The sequence below is a fragment of the Sorex araneus genome, chromosome X (genome assembly GCF_027595985.1).
Source record: "Sorex araneus isolate mSorAra2 chromosome X, mSorAra2.pri, whole genome shotgun sequence".
In the NCBI taxonomy this organism is placed as follows: Eukaryota; Metazoa; Chordata; class Mammalia; order Eulipotyphla; family Soricidae; genus Sorex; species Sorex araneus.
Genome location: NC_073313.1, coordinates 242,522,722 through 242,543,406, shown reverse-complemented (window position 1 = coordinate 242,543,406; position 20,685 = coordinate 242,522,722). Strand labels below are relative to the sequence as shown.

Genomic DNA, 20,685 nt, shown 5'->3' with positions numbered 1-20,685 from the left:
GGTGTAAAAATCAAGTTTTCCAATATATGCTGCTATCTGTTTCACTTTGCATATCTTATTCTTCAAACCTCATGGTTGCCTCAACTTAGTGATACTGATCCTGTTATTTCCTATCATACTCAGGAGCTAGAAAGATTATTTACAAGAATGAAGTAACTGATACATATTTGTTGCTGAAGTGTAATTCGGGACTTACTTTACCTCTTAGGCTAATCTGGTCTGTCGGATTTGTAAAATAAAAATCCTTGGAGCTGGAGGTAGGATGGAGCCAAAATTCAGAGTTCTAGATTCTCAGATATATGGTTCTGTCAAAAGTTAAGACTAGTTTATCTAATCCATTTCCTAAAGAGATCCACTTGTAAAAAGGGTACAGATCAGAAATCCTCTACAATCCTGGATCCTTTCCAAGACATCAGCCTACTGCTTACCTTTCAGCTTCTTCATTTTTAAGAGAATCAATGCTGCCCAACCAGAGTCATAATACTGATTTGCAGATTTAGTAAGATTAAACAAAAGCATTTTATAACCTCAATAAAAACATAAAGCTTGTAATATCACTTTTAATCCTTGTATGGTTTTACAATCAACATATGAATCAGTAAACAGAAGCTGAAAGAATCTGGTTTTGATTTGCTAACATCAAATAACTAGAAAGGAAGAGTCAAGATCAATCACTATTATTTCCGAATAGAAGCTTCCTTTCTTTTCAGAGCTACTTTATGTCCTTAGGAATAGTGTGACTCTGAAAAGGATGCCCACTGAATAACCCATCCCTCCAACAAAACAAAATATTCTAATAACATCTGTACTTGTATGTACAACAGACCATCTGAAAATCTCTGCAATTCATACATTGTTTTTGTAGTCTAAGTATATAAAAAAAAATCAGGTGCAAATGAAAATAGATGCTTTGGAAGTCACAAGCCAAATCCAAACAGATTTCTGATATTATCACATATATACACAAATAAAACTATACGGAACAGGAAAAACAAGAGATTCCATTGCTTTTGGAAAATAGCAGAAAACAATAGAAAATTCTTTTGAAAATGCAGACAAACATTTTCTCATCATACATAAGCCTTCCTCAGGCATTAACACATTTCTGTAACAAACCTTAATAGTCATACTTTTACTCATTATAAAAATCAAGTCTACCAGTAAAAATGAAAATTTTATCACAGTAATCTTTAAATTTCATCACTTAAAAGTAGTTGTACACACCAATTTCTAATTTCTTGGAACATTCTGTAGAATAGATTTTAGTCACCTGAATGAATTAATTGCTCAGAAAAGCAGCACTGTCTCAACTGCGATTATGATTTAGTAGTCAATATTCTTTTTTTCTAGTTGAGAGATTTTGTAAGAAGAAACATTAGATTCCTTGTGGTTTTATCGATCAAGAGAGCGTTTCTGAGCAGCTTCTGAGCAAACATTTCTTAACAGGTTGATCACAGATCTGGGGTCTTCACTCCTCATAATGGCACTACCAGACACAATCATGTTAGCTCCTGCCTGGAAGAAGTAAACACTCAGGTTATATCTCAAAGAAAGATACAGATGAGCCTAAAATAGAAGTCTTGGAACAGAGCTAATATTCTTGTGTCCTGCTGGTATTTTTATATAAAAGCCATTCTTAGGTGGAAAAAAAAATCTCAGCAACTTCAAAGAAATTAAAATCATTAATAAATTTCTCATTTTTACAAGTGAAGTAACTTATAAATATGTTTAGGAAATTACTGACTTTCTAGTAATCAATTTAAAATAAACTATATTGCATTTTTTAAGTATTCTGGTAAGATTTTAAAACCTTTCATTTGTAAATCTAGTTTTTTGCATCCCGGTATATACCAATGTGTGCCTTACAGTGACTAAACCTATTTTGTACCCCAGGTGATGCTCAGAAGCAACACCTGAGGGACCACATGCAAAGGCAATTATTTCAGTTTCAACCAACGTGACTGTAATATGCTAGACAAGCACCTCAATTGTTGTACTACACTCCAGTCCTAAACCTTAAATTACTTATATAAACTGCAAACAGTCTAGAACAATTGCTACTAAAAGGTCAAACTATACATAAACTATGGCAACATTAAACAATCTCATTCTTTTCACATTTTAATGCCAAGAAGAATGGAACATTGGGGAAAGCTGGCAGTGCTTAGAGGCTATCACTAACTGTGTGCTCAGAAGTGACCCCTCGCAGTACTTGGAGGACCATGAATGATGACACGAATTCAAAACAGGGTCAGAAGGATGCAACCAACTCTCTTAATCCCTTTATAATCTCTACAGCCCATATTTTTAAATTTAAGCTTCACTTCATTTCAGTATGCTTTTGAAGTGCTTAAAAAATGGTATTCCATTTGGATTTAAAATACGGAAGTAAAGAAATCAACAATATATCACCACCCCACCCCTATCCACCCTCCTTAGCTGCACATATGTTTTCTTTATTTTCAAAAATGTCTTAAATTCTAAGGCACTAGACTTAATGATCTTCTAAAGGCTGGAGTTGAACATATTCTAGCTACAAATCCTTTTTTTTGGGAATTGCTGAGATAACCAAGACCTACCATTTAATTGTTATGTAATTTTTAAATACTGTCTTCCTGTTTTTTCTTTCCCAAATTCCACATTAAAAATACAAAACAAATGAAAAAAACAACTCTCTGAGACAGAAAGGCAAACAATCTAGAAAATATAAGGGATCTTCACTGGCTCAAAAGACAGTGAGAAACATGACACAAGGGATATATTTTTGACACAAGGTATAAGTCTGAGACAATGGAGAGGAAATTGGTGTTAACCAGTCAAGGAGCAGTCTCACCTCTGCACATTTATGGATAGTGTCAGGACCTACGCCACCATCGACCTCTATGTCCAAAGATGGGAACTGAGTCCTCAACCAGTGAACCTAGATATACATGAGGAAATAAGTGACTCCTAAAGTGGATATGGGGAATGAGGGAGGGGTGAAGACAAGCAATCAAATACAGGGGGGAAAAAAAAGAATCAAATAGCCAGTATTAGTCACCAAAATGATTCCAATATTTTAACACAACAAATTTCTATCAATTAATGAGACTGTAGGAAAAAACTTCCTATTTAATATGCTAAAAAAATTAAGTTGAAATAAAGCAAGCTTTATTCTGTTTAGCCAATGACATTCAACTTGTTATAGCTTTGCAGAAAAGACAGACACAACCCTTAACTTAATCCCAAGAGATCTAAAGCCTGCAGAGAATGGGTTTAGAGAAAATTTCAAGAGTGAATGCAGTAATTTATGATCTTTAAGTCTGTATTTCTTACACTGTGTGTCACACTGTATTACTGTATTTGGGTAGTCAAGAATCCCCAAATATCTTTAGGACAGGCCCTATATTAAAAATGCAAGGGTTCAATGTATGCTAACTGAATGAACAAACACAATAATAGTGTGACCCCAGAATCAAACAATTCTTTTACCTTTGGCATCATATCATCCATAAATTTTTGCCCTCCAAACCCAGGTTCCACTGTCATAACCAAGGCCATGTCTATCTGATTAGCCCAGGGTGCCAAGTACTCAACTGTAGTTCCAGGTTTGATGGCAAGACCAACCTATAACAGAAAAAAATATACTACATCACATAACAGTTATTTACATATGATTGAGGTTTATCAGGCCCAATGTCTCTTCTTTTACAGGGGTCCTGGAGATGGGATAGAATGGAAAGACAGGCTGGTTTGAGCCACACCAAACAGTACTCCAGGGTTTACTCCTGGTTCTGTGCTCAAGAGTGACCCTGGCAGTGCTTAGGGGGCCATAGGTGGCACCAGGGATCAAACCAGAGTCAGCTGTATGCAGGCAAAAATGCTTTGCCTCCTGCACTATCACTTGGGTGAGAAAAATCTATTCTTAAAAAACAGTGTAAATATATAGATGAAGTCTATTCTTAAAAAACAATTTACAAAAAAAACTAAAAACAATATAGATACATAAAATACAGAAAATTTTCCGATTAGTTATTGAAATTAAGTCAGCAAAATTAACAAATTATCAAATGATAATCAAAATTATCAAAAGTAATTCCTGAGTGCAGAGCCAGGAGTAACCCCTGAGCATCGCTGGATGTGACCCAAAAAGAAGGAAAAAAAAAAGAAAGTGTAAGTAAACTATTATACTTTAAAAAAAAAAGAAAAGAAAAGAAAGTATAAGTAAACTATTATACTTTAAAAAAAAAGAAAAGAAAGTATAAGTAAACTATTACTGAAATAAAATTCTGACTGTGCTTTGCTTTTCTCCTGTGCCAGTGATTGAATGTAAAGCCTCACATATGTAAAGTGAGTTATACCCCAACCTGTTTATTTATTTTTTAATAAAATAGAGGGCCTCCATAGCAGTGCTGGCGGCTACCAGAGCTATACCCTTTGGTGCTAGGAAGATTGTGTGATGCCAGCAATCAAAACCCAAGACCCACCAGAACTTATTCCTGAGTGCAGAGCCAAGAATAAATCCTGAGCACTGCTGGGTGTGGGGGAAAAAACAACAACCACCACCTAGCTGTGCAGAGGCTGGCGAGAGCTCAAAGCCTGGAGAACATGCTTAGGCACGCAGTAGGCAGGGGTTCCATCCCTGTACTATATCCCCCACGTCCCAAGCACAGAGTTTGTATGGTTAATCATGAGTCCATACACTCAATCTCCAGGAGCTGCAGACAGTGCAGCAGTCTTACATACAGCTAACCCAGGATCAATCCCCACCACCACATATGGTCCCCAAGCCTGGCCAGGAATGATTCCTGAGTGCAGAGTTAGGGATAAACCCTGAGCAAAGTAAGGCGTGGCTCAAAAACAAAGACATTTTAAATTCAATCCTAGCACTACCTGACACAACAAGTTCAACTGTAAAAACAGCTTAAAAAAATAAGTTTTAGAAAATGTCATCGCTGACCTCTCACCTTCATTCCATTCTCCCGAATGTCTTTAATCAAAGCCCCTGGGTTCTCAGTGGCCTCTAAATGAAAGGTATACTGATTAGCGCCTGCTACAGCCATTGGCTTTACCCACTGTTCTGGTCTGGACACCATCATGTGCATATCTAAGGGGGGAAAAGAAAGATATATCACCTAAGTATTACTGAACTGAAAACACCAGGTTCATAATACTCAGAGCAGCCTATAGATCTTGCAATTTCAGATAAAACTGCTCTGGCATAACACTAACGATCAATTTACTCTTTACAGTTAGCCTTCCATTATTCAGAAGATAAAGTTTTTTATTTATAAACTTATCCACCTACCCCACCCCAACCCCCACCCATCTCCCCAAATAAAACAGCCAGCTAAGCAGGGATCCAAGTGCAACCCTCAGAGCCTCTTGGTCCTGAGCACTGGCAGTGCAAGCCCGAGGGATTCTGAGCAAGCACCACCAGGGGGGCTGGTGACCCCTGGTACTTTTCCAAATTCTTGGACCCTAGTGTTGAACCACCCAGGCGAGAAGCAGAGTATTGCTGAGAGTAATACCAGAGCCCCTGAGCATTGCTTGGGAAATGCCGTCCATAAAAAAAAAAAAAAAAAAAGGTATAGGGTCCCATATATAAAAAGCAGTTGGGTCCAAAAAATGATTCTAAAACTTAAGTCACTTAACCTAAGATGATTTGTTCGCTTCTAATTTACAAATAAAAAAACTAAGATATATTCCAATAATATCTTATTGAGTACTTATTTTACCACCATAACTGACCTAGGAATAGAGATTACATTCTTAGTGGGGGGCAGGGGTAAAGGGATAAACAATAACAGAATATACACTGGGTTGGTAGGAAGGCTACAGTGACAGAAATAAGGGAAACAAATGACGGAGAGAGCCGAGTAGAGGGGTTTTGTTGTTCTAAATGAGATAGGGCACATATTACTGGATTGAGTGAAGGGACAAGCTCTGCTCTGGCATAGTAATAACCCAGGTGAGACATGATAATGGAAGCAACTGAGGAAGGAGGGATTCTGTGTGCAATTAGAGAAGTGGCAGATGAGGAGTCAGGATGGTACTAGGTTTTGGGTCTGAGTAATTCAATTAGAATCAAATTACATTTAACTGAAAAGCAAAAACTGCAGGAAGAGAAATGGATGTATGGGGATGAACATGTTAACTAGAAGTCAACATAGCTTTATTTCCCTAAAGCTAATTATCATATAAATGTTAGGGAAAATGAGCTTGATCCTCTTAAAACATCCCAATTTAAACATAAATATCACTTAATGAGAAGGAAGAAGCAGTTTAAAGGACAGCAAACGATACTCAAAATCTCTGCCACTGCAATTGAGCAAGAATGAGATATTAGGGGGATTCAGATTAGCAAAGAGGAAATCTAACTAGCACTATTTGCAGAAAGCATGATTCATACAAAAACCCTGAAGACACTATCAAAAAAACTCTTAGAAAACAAAAAACCCTGTATAATGAAGGTCAACTACAAATTCAATATGGAAAAATCTATGCTATTTCTATACACAAACAATGAGATAGAAGAGAAATAAAACTATCTTATTTACAACTGTCTCCCCCCAAATCAAGTACCTGACAAATTAGCAAAGGGGGAAGGTAAAAGACTTATACAAAGAAAATTCTAAGTCACTATTAAAAGAAATAAGACACAAGGTAATGGTGTTTACATCACCGCTGCATGGACTGGAAGGATTAACAGTAAAATGAACATCCTAACCAAAGCATGATAGAGATTCAATGCAGTCCCCATAAAAATTCCCATGATATTCTTTAAGGACGTGGATCAAATACTAAGATTTATATGGAGTAGTGAAACTTCCCACATAGGCAGTCACCCTTGGATGGGAGGGATTTCTTTTCCCAATTTTAAATTATACTATAAAGTTATAGTAATCAAGATGGTGCAGTACTGAACAAATGCACAGACGAGTGGAATAGAATTAAGAGGTAAGAGATGGGGGCTGGAGCAATAGTACAGTGGGAAGGGTGTTTGCCTTGCAAACTACCAACCCGGGTTCAATCACCAGCAATCCACATGGTCCGGTGAGCCTGCCAGGCGTGATCCCTGAGCACTAAGTGAGGAGTAAGGCCTGAGCACTGCCGGGTGTGGCCCCAAAACAAAAAGGCATAAGAGACAGATTCTAAGATATATGGACGGCTCATTTTCAACAAAGGGTCTAGTTGTGTAAAGTGGAACAAGGAAATGCTCTTCAATAAATGGTGTTAGAAAAACTGGTCAACCCATTGGTGGTGGAATCAGTGATGGAACACTGTATGTCTAAAACCCAATTTTGTAAATCATGATACTTTAATAAAATAAAACTCAGGGAAAAAAAGAGAGAAACTGGCCAACCACCTGTGAACAAAAATAAATCTGAATCTCCACCTCACCCTACACACAAAATTAATTGACAAGCCGAACTCCACTGGATATTAAGTCATCTTCAGTGAATCAATACCATTGGTCAAGAAAACAGAAGCAAAAATAAATAAATGGGTATACATCAATTAAGGAGCTTCTGCACTGTGAAATAAATGATGTATACAATACAAAGTTTCTATGGACTAGGAGAAAAGAAGTGCTCACCACACATCTGATAAAAGGCTAACACCTAAGATCTATAAAGCCCTCACAAAACTGCCTACAATCTATAAAGCACTCACCAAGCTAATGACCAAAGAAAGAAAGAAAAGAAAAGAGGAAGAGGAGAGAGAGCGGGAGGAAGAGGAGGAAGAGAGGAAAAAGGAGAGAGAGAGGGAAGAAAAAAGTAACTTTTTTTTGTGGTCAAGGGACTTGATATGCCAGGGATTGATGTGAGTTCAACTATCTGCAAGGCCTCAATCCCTGAACTATCTCTCCGGCCCATATACTGCTTTATATGAGAAAAGGTAAGAGCACAGAAGAGGAGTATATTAGAAACTTTTTCAGACAGAGGTGACTATTCTATTTCTAGACCAAAACTTAACAAACGGGACTTTTATAAATACTAGCTGCAACGGGACTTTTATAAATACTAGCTGCAGTGTAACATCAATAAACTTGACCAGGAAACTTTCTGTACATTTTCTTACACTAAAACACATTGAATTCTATCAGATACTTTGAATGAATCTTTTACATATTGTGTCACTGAGAAATACAGATCTAAACACTAATACTTTTCGTTATATTTCAACATAAAAAAGTAATTCGCGTGCTACCATAACAACTGATTTTAACACAAAATCTGTAAAATTATAGGCAGCTGACAAACTGCTGTGGCAGATATAATGCTTCCATAATTCTAATTTTCACTTGTGAATTCTGACTTTGATCAATGAAGAATGAAAACTAGGTAAGGTATTTTCCTTCAAGAAACAGGCTCACTTAAATAAAATCTCAGGAAAATATCCAAGTCTGACAACTACAGTTGCTCTGTCCAGTGTTCACAAAAATAGAAGTGACCCAACCAGTAACGTAATGAATGGCACACATGTCTCCCCTTGAGAAAACCATCACCTTCTAGTATGTACTAGACACTATGTGCTTCCTACTTCACCACACAAAATGAACAGACATGTACTCTTAGATGTTTGCTCAAATAATGTTCTTTGCCTCATCAGAAATACTACCTATGAATACACATACTTGAATAGTTTGATACAATACCTTTAACTTAATTTGGGCAAATGCATCAGCAGACAGATTCACCACTGCTTTGGTACCATGAGTACCAAAAAAAAACAAAGAATATTATATAACAAAAATAGTGTTGGCCTCACAGACTCTCTAAAAGGAATTTCCTATTGGGTCTTGAAGGCATTCTTTTTTTAACTGCCAATTTTTTAATTTGATTAATTAATTATACTAAAAAATAGCAATGTATACACAAAGGAAATTTAATGCATCATATACATGATACAGTAAACATATATATATTAATATCTCACATTTAGCTTTTAAAAAGTCAAGATGCAAGTTATTGAGATTATGAACAGTGTTTATCTTAAAAGATTCTCCATAGGTGATTTAGTTATTCTAGTTCCAAGTCATTGCTTAAGAAAGTATTCTTAAAGACCAATGATCACAACAAAAACAGATGCTTTGTGCTCAGGGATGACTCCTGGTGGGCTGGAAGAACCTTATGTGGTACCTGAATAGAACCTTATGTGGTATTCAGGCATCTTATGTGGTACCTGAATAGAACCCGGGTTGGCCAAGTACAAGGAAAGCGCCCAGCCTACTGTACTACCTCTCCAGCCCCATTTCTGCTCAAATCTTAGACTGAAGAGTTAACTTCAATGGCTATACATACAACTTATGATACAGTGAATAGCAAGAACATATACTGTATCGTTTATAAAACAAGATCAAAGAATAGAGCCAAAACAATATTTCATAGTGCAAAAAAAAGGCACAAAATCCATGAATATGTAAATCATTCAGCCTCTAGACTCATTTCCAGAAAGATTAATTACCAAGATTATCAGCAAATGACAAACCATAAAGAGAAACAAAAAAACAAACTGTGGAGTAGGGCTAGTAAAAGAAAAGCACTAATGGAAGAGACACAAATAGCACTGGGAAGTGCTACTGGGAGAACAAGTAAAAGGGAGAGAAAAGGAAGAAAAAAGTTAACGCACACAAAACTGTAAGTAGCAGATTTTGTGGTCATTATACAATGGGGATAAGCAATAATACTTCAAATTTATCTTTGAAAAGCCATTTTCCAAAATGTAATAAAAATAGAAAAAAATCTTTTGGACAAAAATGCAGTAAACATTTGAAAAAATAGGAAATAAAGTTTTGAGAGTTTCAGTAGCCACATGAAAGTATAACTTCTAAACTTACTAAATTTTCTATATAAGAAAAATTCAGAAAGTGAGGCACTGTTAGTTTAAAACAGCAAAAGCAACAACCTGTGGTTTAACTCTAGAATCTAACTCTCAGATTAGGGTGTGATCTCAAAATCTTTTTTTTTTTTTTAATTTCAGAGTTTTTATTTATTTATTTATTTATTTTTTGCTTTTTGGGTCACACCCAGCGATGCTCAGGGGTTACTCCTGGCTTTGCACTCAGGAATTACTCCTGGCAGTGCTTGGGGGACCATATGGGATGCCGGGGATCGAACCCAGGTCAGCCGCGTGCAAGGCAAACGCCCTACCCACTGTGCTATCGCTCCGGCCCCTGATCTCAAAATCTTAACGCACATTACTACATCATTGGATGTCAAAGCTCCAATTTGCATGAAATAACTGGCTTTGCTTCTAGCTGATATCAATTTAAAAATTCATGTAATCAGACTGAGACCCAATCCTGTGCCTTAATTTAGCTCTAAGAAAACTGAGGCGAATAAATGGAAGCAAGCCCTGCCTTCAGACTGAAGGAAAGGCTAAGGAGAAAATCAAAAGGGAATATGACAGCAGGTTAAGGGTTAATTTATAGTAGGAATCTCTAAGAGGCTCCCTGAGGAACTGACAAATAACCCCAAAGCTGAGGCCAAGCTCAGAGGAATGAAAAGCTTTTCAGGCAGAGATAAGCACAAGTGCCAAGGCCCTGAGGCAGCATGAGGTTTGGCTCCTTAAAGGAAACCAAAGAAGCCTGGGAAAGGGCAGAGGGAAAGGGCTGAAGAAGAAGTGAAGAAATCAACCATCAGTTTTTTTTCTTTATGTAGGCAACACACCCAACATCACAAGGCATAGTACCCACTTACCAAAGAAGGGGTCCTGGCCTAGCTGCTTTCGGAGGCTTTCTACCACAGGGTGACCAAAGGTGATGTTGGGAACAAAATGCCTACAAGACAAACAAAACCTTTCTCGGAATGTGTTCTCAATTCACTTGGTTCCCGAGGTATTCTGAGGGGAAATGTCTCTATTGTCATCATGACTCTATTAGTTTGATATCTAGTTTTTTTTCTTTAACACCAGTATTTAATACCAGAAATATGTGCAGAATTTCAGTTTTAAAAGTTTTATCTCCTTGGCATACCAACAGCTAATTCATAATCTCGGACAGGTAGAAACTGAAAGATGACAAAATAAAAACTCTGAAAGTCCCATGACTTGCCCAAGTCACACACTAGTTGGAGGTTCTGAACTCTCATATGGTGCTCTCCTAGCCCGGCCTGCTGCCGGCTCCCCACAGCTGTTCCTAATCTATCTCTAGCAACGGCACCGAAGGACAACTTAACCTTCACTAGAGACCAGCCCTCCTCTTTATCACTCCCGACATGCAGGTACCCTGTTGGATGCTTCAGAAAGCACTGTATTTTATTTTTTAAGAAATAAGCAAGAGATCCTTTAATTATAAGAATTTAAAATTTCCATGCTAGAAACAGTCTCACTGGCAAGGACTGCTAAAATCCACAGAAATTCATGACCCTACTCTTGCACAAAGTGACAGGTTGGCAACTAATTCCTTCAAGGCCTAGAGGTCCCAGCCCTGTCCTACCTCCCTTTACACCAGTAGCCCCTGACTGGAGCTTGTTACCAGTGAACTGTGAATTTAAGTGATATGTCATCAACATGGCCACAGGGCGAGTCACAGTCCCTGAATTTCTGCATCAAAGGACATGGACAACAAAATGTTCTATAAATGAGAAATAAATTGTTCAATGTAAAACTACCAAAATCTGAACTTTATTAAAATAATCTATTTTCAAAGGGTGGAGAAATAGTGCAGCGGATAGAGCACTTGCCCTGCATGCAGCAAGCCAGGTTTTACCCCATATGGTCACTTGAATCTCATCAGAAGCCTGAGCACAGCTGGGTGTGCCCCGTCCCCCCAAAAAAGTATTTTATATATATATATATATATGTTTTTTTCCCCCCCTGTATAAGGATTTTTAACAACGTAAACAGTAACAAGTTGATAGTTGACAAAAAAGTTCCAAAGGCAAGTAGTACAGCATTTTAAAAGAGGGAGGAGAACATGTAGTTATAGAGTAATTTGTAAAGAATTTGAAAAGAAGGAAAATTAAGGCAGACATAAAATAAGTGTAATCCAGGGCCGGAGAGATAGCACAACAAGTAGGGCGCTAGCCTTGCATACAGCAAACCCTGATTTTATCCCCAACTTCCCAAACGATCAGTCCCCTGCCTGAGCACTGCCAGGAATCATTCCTGAGTACAGAGCCAGGAGTAACCCCTGAGCACTGAGGGTGTGGCCCTCAAACAAAACAAAACAAGAGCAGAATCAAAGAAGGTGGAAATGGTGCTCACCAGCTTGATGGAGTGAAAAGGCAGGGGGAGTGTCTCATAAGTATGTCAAAAGCCATGCTCAGAGTTCAAACATTAAATATGACGATTTTATAGCAAGAAACAAGTGAAACAGAAGACGTAGATAATGGAGCAGGAAGACAGACTAGGCAGGAAACAGGCACGGAGGAAAGGTATCTATAAATGGCAAGAAGAGCTTGAATGGAAGTAAAGATGGCAACAGCGATGGGACGTGAGAGGCTGAAGTGAGAATAAACCAAAACTAAACTACTTTTTTTTTGGGGGGGGGGGTTGAGTGGCAGCAGTGAGGAGGGTATGGGATCACGCCCAACAGAGCCGGCAGACTGCTAGAGTTGCCAAAGATGAAACAGGGTCAGCAACATGTTAGGCAATACACCCTGTACTATCTCCCTGAACGCATGACTTGGTTAAGCCTACTGAGGTGACAATGAGTCTTACCAGACGATTAAAATATCTATGGGGCAGGGACCTAGATCTAAATACTTTTCATATATTAAACCATTAAACCGGGACCCTCTGCGCCTAAAGACTTTGATTCCAAAGATGTAACACATTCGGGCATCCAGCGCAGCACCCGAGAGCGATGCACTGGGACACCAAACTGGGCTACAACTCGGTGCTGCCGGGGGTGGATTTTTTTTTTCCCTCCCCACCCTGTCTTCCTGCACGGAAAGCGGCGGGCTGGCGGCACCCATGTGGCAGGCGCCATCTTCTGTGACTCCAGACCCACAGGTATTCGGATTTTACTTTGGGGTCTCCCAGGAACTCATGGGAAGGGGGCGTAACCGGCACGCCCTCGGCCCAGATAAACCCGGAGCCGCTGAGCGCGAATCGGACCCTCTGCGCCTAAAGACTTGAATTCAGAGACTTCTTACAGCAATGCACTGGGACTGTGAGCTGGGCTATGTAATTTCTGGCAGAATTTTCCCTGGACTTTATACAGAAATCCAAAACCACACGGATGCGGCAGCGTCCGCGCGACTTAACATTTATAATTGTCAGCAATGTGAATCGGTTCCATTTGAACAGGTCTGACTTGGGGTGGAAACTCCAAATAATAACAGTAAGTTTTTGTTGAAAATATTGAAGGTTTTTAATGTAGCAGCCACCTCTGGACTGTGAACTAAGCAAAAGCCCCACGCTGGCCGACGCGGCGTGGCGTACACCATACTATGAGGCGCAGGAAGGGGGATGAGGGGGAAAAAGAAAAAAAAAAAAAGGGAAAAGGAAAAAGAAAAAAAGAGAGAGAGAGAGTTATGTCAACTATAGTGAGTTTTGTGTTGAATTATGGAATGTAATCAAGGTAAAGAAAAAATGAAGTGAAATTCATTAGTTATACAGTAGGGGGTAGGGGGTGGGGGCGGGGGGTATACTGGGGTTTCTGGTGGTGGAATATGGGCACTGGTGAAGGGATGGGTGTTTGAATATTGTATAACTGACATATAAACCTGAGAACTTTGTAACTTTCCACATGGTGATTTAATACAAATTATATATAAAAAAAAAAAAACATTAAACCTCACTACAGCCCTATGGGGTAGGTACTACTATTTCCTGTATGTTACAGATAAAAGGGTCAGGCAGTCAGTGCTAGAGGCAGGAATTAAAGGTGGTGAGGATCAGTCAGGAGCCAAAGTTCAGCTTCTGAAGTACATGCCTGCCTCTCCACCTACAACTAATAAGTAACAAAAATCATGTCCAAGAGAATCAATCCTAGGAGGTCAGGTTTCAGGACACACTGAGAAGGAGGGGTCCGGTGGATGGAGACAGAAACTGGCTCAAGAGCACTTTGGTCACCAGAGGTTTGGTGGCTGGTGTTTTACAAATCATTATACCGTTGGCCTCACAACAACTGCAAGGGTAAAGGGTAAGACTTTTACTATAATAGAGTATAATAAAAAAAATCAGCTTACTCACAACTTGAAAGGGTCAGATAAGGAGGCCTTAAGGGCAACTGAATAATATGTAGCTATAAGATTTGGATTTTGCTTCTGGTTCTTTGGCTGTGTGGACTTGGAAACAATTTTATTGTCTCAACTTTATCACAAAAAATATAAAACTATGTCTTGAAAAAATGAGCATAAAACACACTTTTACTTCACTGTGAAAGAGAAGCACAGTATGAAACCAATGACCCTCAAATTATATGACTAATTGCATTACTAAAAATCAATTCAATGAACAAGGGTCACCTAGAACAATGGAAGAACAATAAAAAAAGTATTTCTGGCAGAAAAAAAAAGCTTATGGTTAAGCCATTACCCCTCCCCCCAAAATGGTTACAAACACACCCATGAAGCGTAGGAGTCCCATATCTGCCTGAGTAACCACTAGAGCACTAGCCACGAAAAAAGGATCACAGACTGGCTCTACTCCAAGTCTATTGATGCCAAAAGGACCGAGAAATATAAAAATGATTAATAAGCACCCCAGGGGGGTTTTCAAACCAGTTTGAAAAACACTGTTTCACTCTAATGAAGAGAAATATGGCCAAGGAAGCTCATTTCATCATTATCTTTGTTCTTTTTCCCCCTGAAAGGTACTTTTTGGAGTCGCTGCCACTGTCTCTGCCACTGTCATCCCATTGCTCATCGATTTGCTCGAGCGGGCACCAGTAACGTCTCCATTTTGAGACTTCTTGTTACTGTTTTGGGCATACTGAATATGCCACGGGTAGCTTGCCAGGCTCTGCTGTGCAGGTGGGATACTCTCGGTAGAGGGATGAAGGAATCGAACCCAGGTCGGCTATGTGCAAGGCAAACGCCCTACCACAGTGCTATCACTCGAGCCCAACCATTTATAATACAGGGATATAATTATTTTCTTTCACCATATGCCATAGTTGCAGGCAGATAGAGGAGGCTTTGGAGGGAAAGCTGTCTAGTTACCAGCCCAGATATAGCCCAGAGGCATGAAGACTACAGTCCATCGAAACGCAAACACTGAGTTCCACGGAGATGGAGGGAATGAGGTGCCACAGAGAAGAGTGGACCTTTCTGAGGACCACAGAGAAGGGTGGAAGAGATTCAAGAATGGATGGGATATGTGTGCTGAAAGTGAGCAAAGGACCCACTTGATGGCCTTTGGTATCTGTATTGCAAACCATACTGCCCAAAAGGAGAGAGAGAGATAAAAAAGAAAATTGCCTGTCATAGAGGCAGGGGGGGTGGGGGAGGGTAGAGTGGTAGGAGGGATACTGGGAACATTGGTGGTAGGAAATACACACTGATGGAGGGATGGGTGTTGGAACACTGTATCACTGAAAGCTTTGTAACTGTATCGTAAGGTGATTCAATATAAAAAAAAAAAACTTTAAAAAAGGTAAATCCTAAAGGTCATGATAATCACTGTATTGCTGTAATCCCTTTGCTTATCATTTTGCTCAAGCGGGCACCAGTCATGTCTCTATTATGAGACTTTTTGTTACTGTTTCTGGCATACTGAATACGCCACGGGTAGCTTCCAGGCTCTGCCATGCGGGCAAGAATAATGAAAAAAACAATTCAACAACCCAAGGCTCATTCCCTTGACAAGCCCCAGGACACATAAGTAGGCCCAGGCTGGGGCTGTCAGGGAAAAGCCCAACTGTAAAACCAAACTTGCAAAGGCATTAGGAGATGTTCTGGCATCTCAAGTCAAGGTGTGTACTGTCGGGCTTTCCCCGCCTCTCCAGTAGCCGTGTCCTCTCTTGAACACGTCTCCCTCTCCTATCCTATTCCTCTCTATAAAAACTCGACTTCATTAGTCACCTCCTCCTGAAGTCTCTGCGAGAGAGGGAACATTCCTGGAAACCCAGGCAGGAGTTAGGACAGTCTTGCCTCTTCCTGAAAAGAGCAATTTGTCACGAAAGCCTGTGTCCACAGTTCCCCAAGCGAGTCCTCTGCAACATGTAAATAAAGTGAACTTCCGTGCAGCTCGAGAGGTTGCCCTGCAGGGCTAGGATCCAGGCCAGGCAGGTGCTCTCGAAGACTTCACCAGTCCCAACCCACCCCAGGGACTCCCTAGGGTCACGGAGAGGGGTCAAGCCAGGGAGGTGGAGACACTCCTCTCCAAACTGCCTCCCTCACGCCCAGGCCGCCTCATCCATGTCACCCACCCCATCACTTGGGGAAATAGGAGTCAGATCACCTGACACCCAGGGAATCCTTTTCTTTGGGTGGAAGCCAATTTTCCCACCTCCATCATCAACTCCTCAGCTCCTTAAAATTGCCATGCAATCTATTTCAGATAGACCAACGAAGCAAAGATGGTAGGCAACAAAACTGATGAAAAAACACTTCCTCATAATCAGAAATCAACAACAGCTACGGCCTTGGAGGCTGGCAGGTAATAATGGAGGAATGAAACAGAGCAGGTGGGGATAAGGGGTAAAGCTCACCTGGCCTGGCCAATGGTAGCTGCTATCCAATCGCAGCCAAGTGGGACCCAATGAGACTGTTTAAGTGCAGCTCTCTGAATTCTTCGGGGTATTTTTTTTAAAGAGTCAGAAATATAGTACTAGGGCCAAAGTGACAGTACAATGAGTAGGGGGGCACTTGCTTTGTGAAAGCTGGCCCTGGTTCACTCTCCAACACCCCACATGGTGCGCCCAGCGCAGGAGTGATCCCTGAGTGCAGTCGGAAGTTCTCAGCAACACCGAGTGTGGCCCCAAAACAAAAACAAACAAGAAGAAACACAGTGCTAATGGGAAACCTCCCTGGTTCTTAAATCCTGGTAGTTTATAAGTTATTATTTGTTCTGCTTCCCCACACTGAAAAAGAACACACTTCAAGTGGCTCTCCTGTCAAGAGTTTGGGGCTTTCTCATTTTTCTTACTGGGACGCCTCCTCAGTGTTTCCTTCATTCCTGACACTCAAACGAGGACATTCATCTTTAAAATTGGGAGCTATGATGGGAGAGGATGGTCTAAAAAGAACGCACATTCAAACTTATGGGCGTATACAGATCCCTTTAAGACCAGGAAGTGGAGCATACCCGAGAGGTTAAGTTGTGGCTGGCCAATCTGGGAAAGGGGTCCCAGCCCTTTCATTCATTCGTGGCATTCTCATATGCCACGAAGCCCGCCGGGGCTCAGACTGGCTTACCTCTACCTGGTGTGCTACTGGGGGTAGGGGCTGAGCCTCCCTAAACTACTCACTCCTTTGGAAGGGAGAATAAAAACTGCCCAACTCAAAAGCTGCAAAATTTCAGAGAAAGGACTTTTAAATTGTGTAAGGAAAATTTAGGTGTTTTTATTTTTAATTTTGTTTTTGTTTTTGTTTTCTCCTAACCAAGACATTTATTTATTTATTTCTGGTCTTTTTGTTTTTACCTAAGGCATTTCTTGACAAAGGGTTAGATGAGAAAAAAAAAAAACCACACATAAATTCTTTGATCTTAAACTAGGATCTTCTATGTTCTATAGGGCTGGAAGGGGGCAAATGATTTCTTGGAATTCCAGCCATTAAGAGAAAGCCATTAATTCATTTAACCTATTATAATACAGCTTGTTGTGGCATTAAAGTTACTTTTCCAGAATACAGTGGCCAAAATGATAGGCCCTGCTTCCAATACAGCAAAGATATGAAATAAATGACAAAACTAAGTAGAAATTAAGTTCTCTGTGAGGACAAAGAATGTATTTATCATTCTCTGTAAGCCAGAATTTACAAAACACTTTGAGATAACACAACCTGTTGCATGATTCCAATCATGGCTGCATATTTCCTAGCTACAAGACCAAGAAAGGTGACTTCCTCACTGATTCAGGTTTTAAAAACAGCAATGACCCTGTAGATTCTGAGTTAATTCTAAAAAGCCATCAGAACAGAATCACTTGTTTATAAACATTGGCTACTGTTATTACTACTACTCCAGATGAGAACAGAAAGGAATTATTTTCTCCAACCACTTATTCAAACTCCATAGAAAACTTACAAGTGCTTTCTGCATCAAATAAGAACACACATAACTTACCAACTGAGTCACACTGGACTCAGGCACAAAAGTGCAGCTACCTGTCTCTGAGTACTTAGTCCTAATTTGAGTGAAAACCTGGCCTTTCCCATACAGGTGTCCCATAAAGTAAGCAAGAGTGCAAAAGTACATGTAATAGTAGCAAGCCAAAATCAAACTTCTGTAACAAGATTTTTCATTATCTGGTCATACCTTTAACTTAGAAGAACTCAAAAGAGAAACAACCAATTTAACCTGCCAGAACCAAAGAAAAAAGAGGCACCTGATTCTCTTTTATAAACAACACGAACCTGGAAATTTGCATGAGGTGGAGTCTTGAAGTACCTAAAATAAATTAATCTTGAGGCTTGCTCTTCAAGCCCCTTTTCTGTTTTCTTTTGAACACTATCCCACCTGCCTATTTCCGCTCTGGAGAAGTGTGTGTTCTCTCTTGAACACACACTTCTTTCTCCCTTTCCCTCCCTTCACATCCTTCTAAATGAATCTCCAGAAAAACCAGCCTGCCTCACAAATAAATAAATAAACAAAGTAACTTTTCTGCCTCCACCTAGATATTGTGCTCTTAGTGCTTTATGGCCAGTGATCGGTGAGGCTCAGAGAACTACTTGGCAAACTAAAGGCGACTCAAGTTGCAAAACGTGTAGTCCACGTTGTGTAACTCGGAGAGAATCGTCCTGTTTCCTCCGGGTTGGCTTCCTCTATTTAGAAGCAACTTAAAAGGCACTACTCATCCTCCCAACAAGATCATGCGCTACAACTGGGGGCTTTCAAAGTTACAAAAAAACAAAAACCCGATCTCCCTGAAGAGCAGGGTGGCGGGAAAGAAAAATAAGACCACAGGAAAATCAAAATTCGAACGCGACAACAGCTAAACAAACAATCCCCTCAGCGTGTTCCTCCTCTGACACCGGCACTGTCAACTTGCACGAATCCTCTCAACTTCCGAAGATACCAGCGCGGCGGGGGCGGCGGCGGCGGCGGCGGCGGGTTCGACTCGCGACTTCGCCCAAGTTTCCCACAGGCTGGAACTGACAACTCCCGGGGGTGGGGGGGGGAGGCCCTCGGGCGACCCTCCCTCCCCGGAGGCCAGGGACCCGAGACCGGTCTCTCCTGCTTTTTTTGCCCCTACCTAGCGATGCGCTTGGGCAAGTCATGCCTAGCCTGCGTGTGTCGGGGGTCGGAGACCTCAGTTTCTCCAACTGAAAACCTGAGCCTGGATGACTGACGGTGACCCTTCCGCGTCCCAAGTGTCAGGAGACCACACGTTACGTGGGAGAGGGGGGGTGGGGGAGGGGAAGAGGTGGAGATTCGGGACGCGGTCACCGCCCGGGCTCCCGCCCCGACCCCCTTGCCCGGGACCGCGCTCCGAGGTCCGAGCCACGCCGCCGTGCATCCAACAGGCGCTCCATCAAGATGCGCCCATCCCGCCCCGCGCGGAAACCCCGCCCGGAGCCCCCGCGGAGTTACCCGTCCATTACATCCAGGTGCAGATAGTCGGCCCCCGAGTCCAGCATCCGGAGGCACTCGGCCCCTAAGCTGGCCAGGTCGCTGTTGAGGATGGACGGGCCAATCTTGCAGCCGGACGCCATGGTGCTAGTTCCCAGAGCAAGTTAGCCCACGAGTCCGCAGGAACATGAACGCGCCGCCCCGATTGGCCGCACTGCCTCGGCCCCGCCCCTTCCCGCTGAGGCTTCCGGGCTTGGCCGGAAAGCGCCGGGTTACGTAGCGGAAGTCCCGCCTCTGTGTCCGGGGCCGCGCTGAAGAAAACCATAGGCGTCCAGATGAAGCCGCACTTTGATGCTCTTTCCTCCTTCCATTGACCTTGCTGGAAACAGGCTTTTCGGGTTTACCAGGCCTTGCGTAATTCGAGGAGTTTCATAATCTTTTTTATGCTTTATTTCTCCTGAAGTGCCCTCTCTGTGACTTGTGCCCTCCCTTCACTTTCTTTCTCCATCACTTGCAAATAAATGCACATTTGCCGTAGCCACTCTTTTGCTTGCCTATTAAATGATGAACAAACAAACAAAAAAAATCTTCCTCATTCTTCATTTTTCCTTAAACTCTCCTTTAAGAGCTGAGTAGTCAAAGATTTGAGGCTGGATCCTGGTTGTGCCAGATACTTAGTGACTTGGTAAATCACTTCTCCCTACCTACAACTAAATCTGTTAAAACAAGCATCCGGAGTTGAGAGTAATTGTCAAGATTAAACAAATACAGGCCATGCACCCATTATGCAACATCTGGGTCTAAATATATAACTTAATTGGTAATTATTACCCCCAAATCCACCCCGACTTCCTCTCTTGCCTTCACTTTTGCTTTCCCTCTAAGGCATGCTTACCGACAAATTGTACATTTATTTGTTATCAACACCGTTAACTGTCTTGAAGTGGAAAGCCTGGTCCATGCTGTCAAGTCTGTCTAGGTTTCTAGGTCAGGGAAAATGGTTGTGTGAAATTTAAAAAAATAATATAATTTAAAAAAAACTATGGAGAGCGGGGTGTTGGTGGTGGAGTTTAG

General features: G+C 41.1%; 1 protein-coding gene across 4 annotated transcripts; it reads right to left on the bottom strand.

Moving 5' to 3' along the window:
* Positions 1-540: 540 nt before the first annotated feature.
* RPE (ribulose-5-phosphate-3-epimerase) lies at positions 541-19,809 on the bottom strand. Of its 4 annotated transcripts, none has more exons than XM_004601323.2 (6): positions 19,633-19,809; positions 10,686-10,765; positions 4,947-5,086; positions 3,472-3,606; positions 2,834-2,920; positions 541-1,515 (listed from the first exon to the last, which is right to left on the bottom strand). In XM_004601323.2, the coding sequence occupies exons 1-6, from the start codon at positions 19,752-19,754 to the stop codon at positions 1,393-1,395; spliced, it is 687 nt and encodes a 228-aa protein (XP_004601380.1). In that variant the 5' UTR covers positions 19,755-19,809; the 3' UTR covers positions 541-1,392. The 4 variants fall into 4 exon arrangements, with proteins under 4 accessions (XP_004601380.1, XP_054976462.1, XP_054976464.1 ...); XM_055120487.1 differs by having other exon boundaries at positions 19,644-19,771; XM_055120489.1 differs by lacking the exon at positions 10,686-10,765 and having other exon boundaries at positions 19,644-19,768.
* Positions 19,810-20,685: the final 876 nt, after the last annotated feature.

Coding starts and splice junctions, on each gene's coding strand:
- RPE (XM_004601323.2), bottom strand. CDS start 19,754: ATGGCGTCCGGCTGCAAGATTGGCCCGTCCATCCTCAACAGCGACCTG. Junction 10,766..19,632: donor CACCTGGATGTAATGGACGG/GTAACTCCGCGG, acceptor TTTGTCTTGTAG/GCATTTTGTTCCCAACATCA. Junction 3,607..4,946: donor TTCGGGAGAATGGAATGAAG/GTGAGAGGTCAG, acceptor TTTCTGTTATAG/GTTGGTCTTGCCATCAAACC.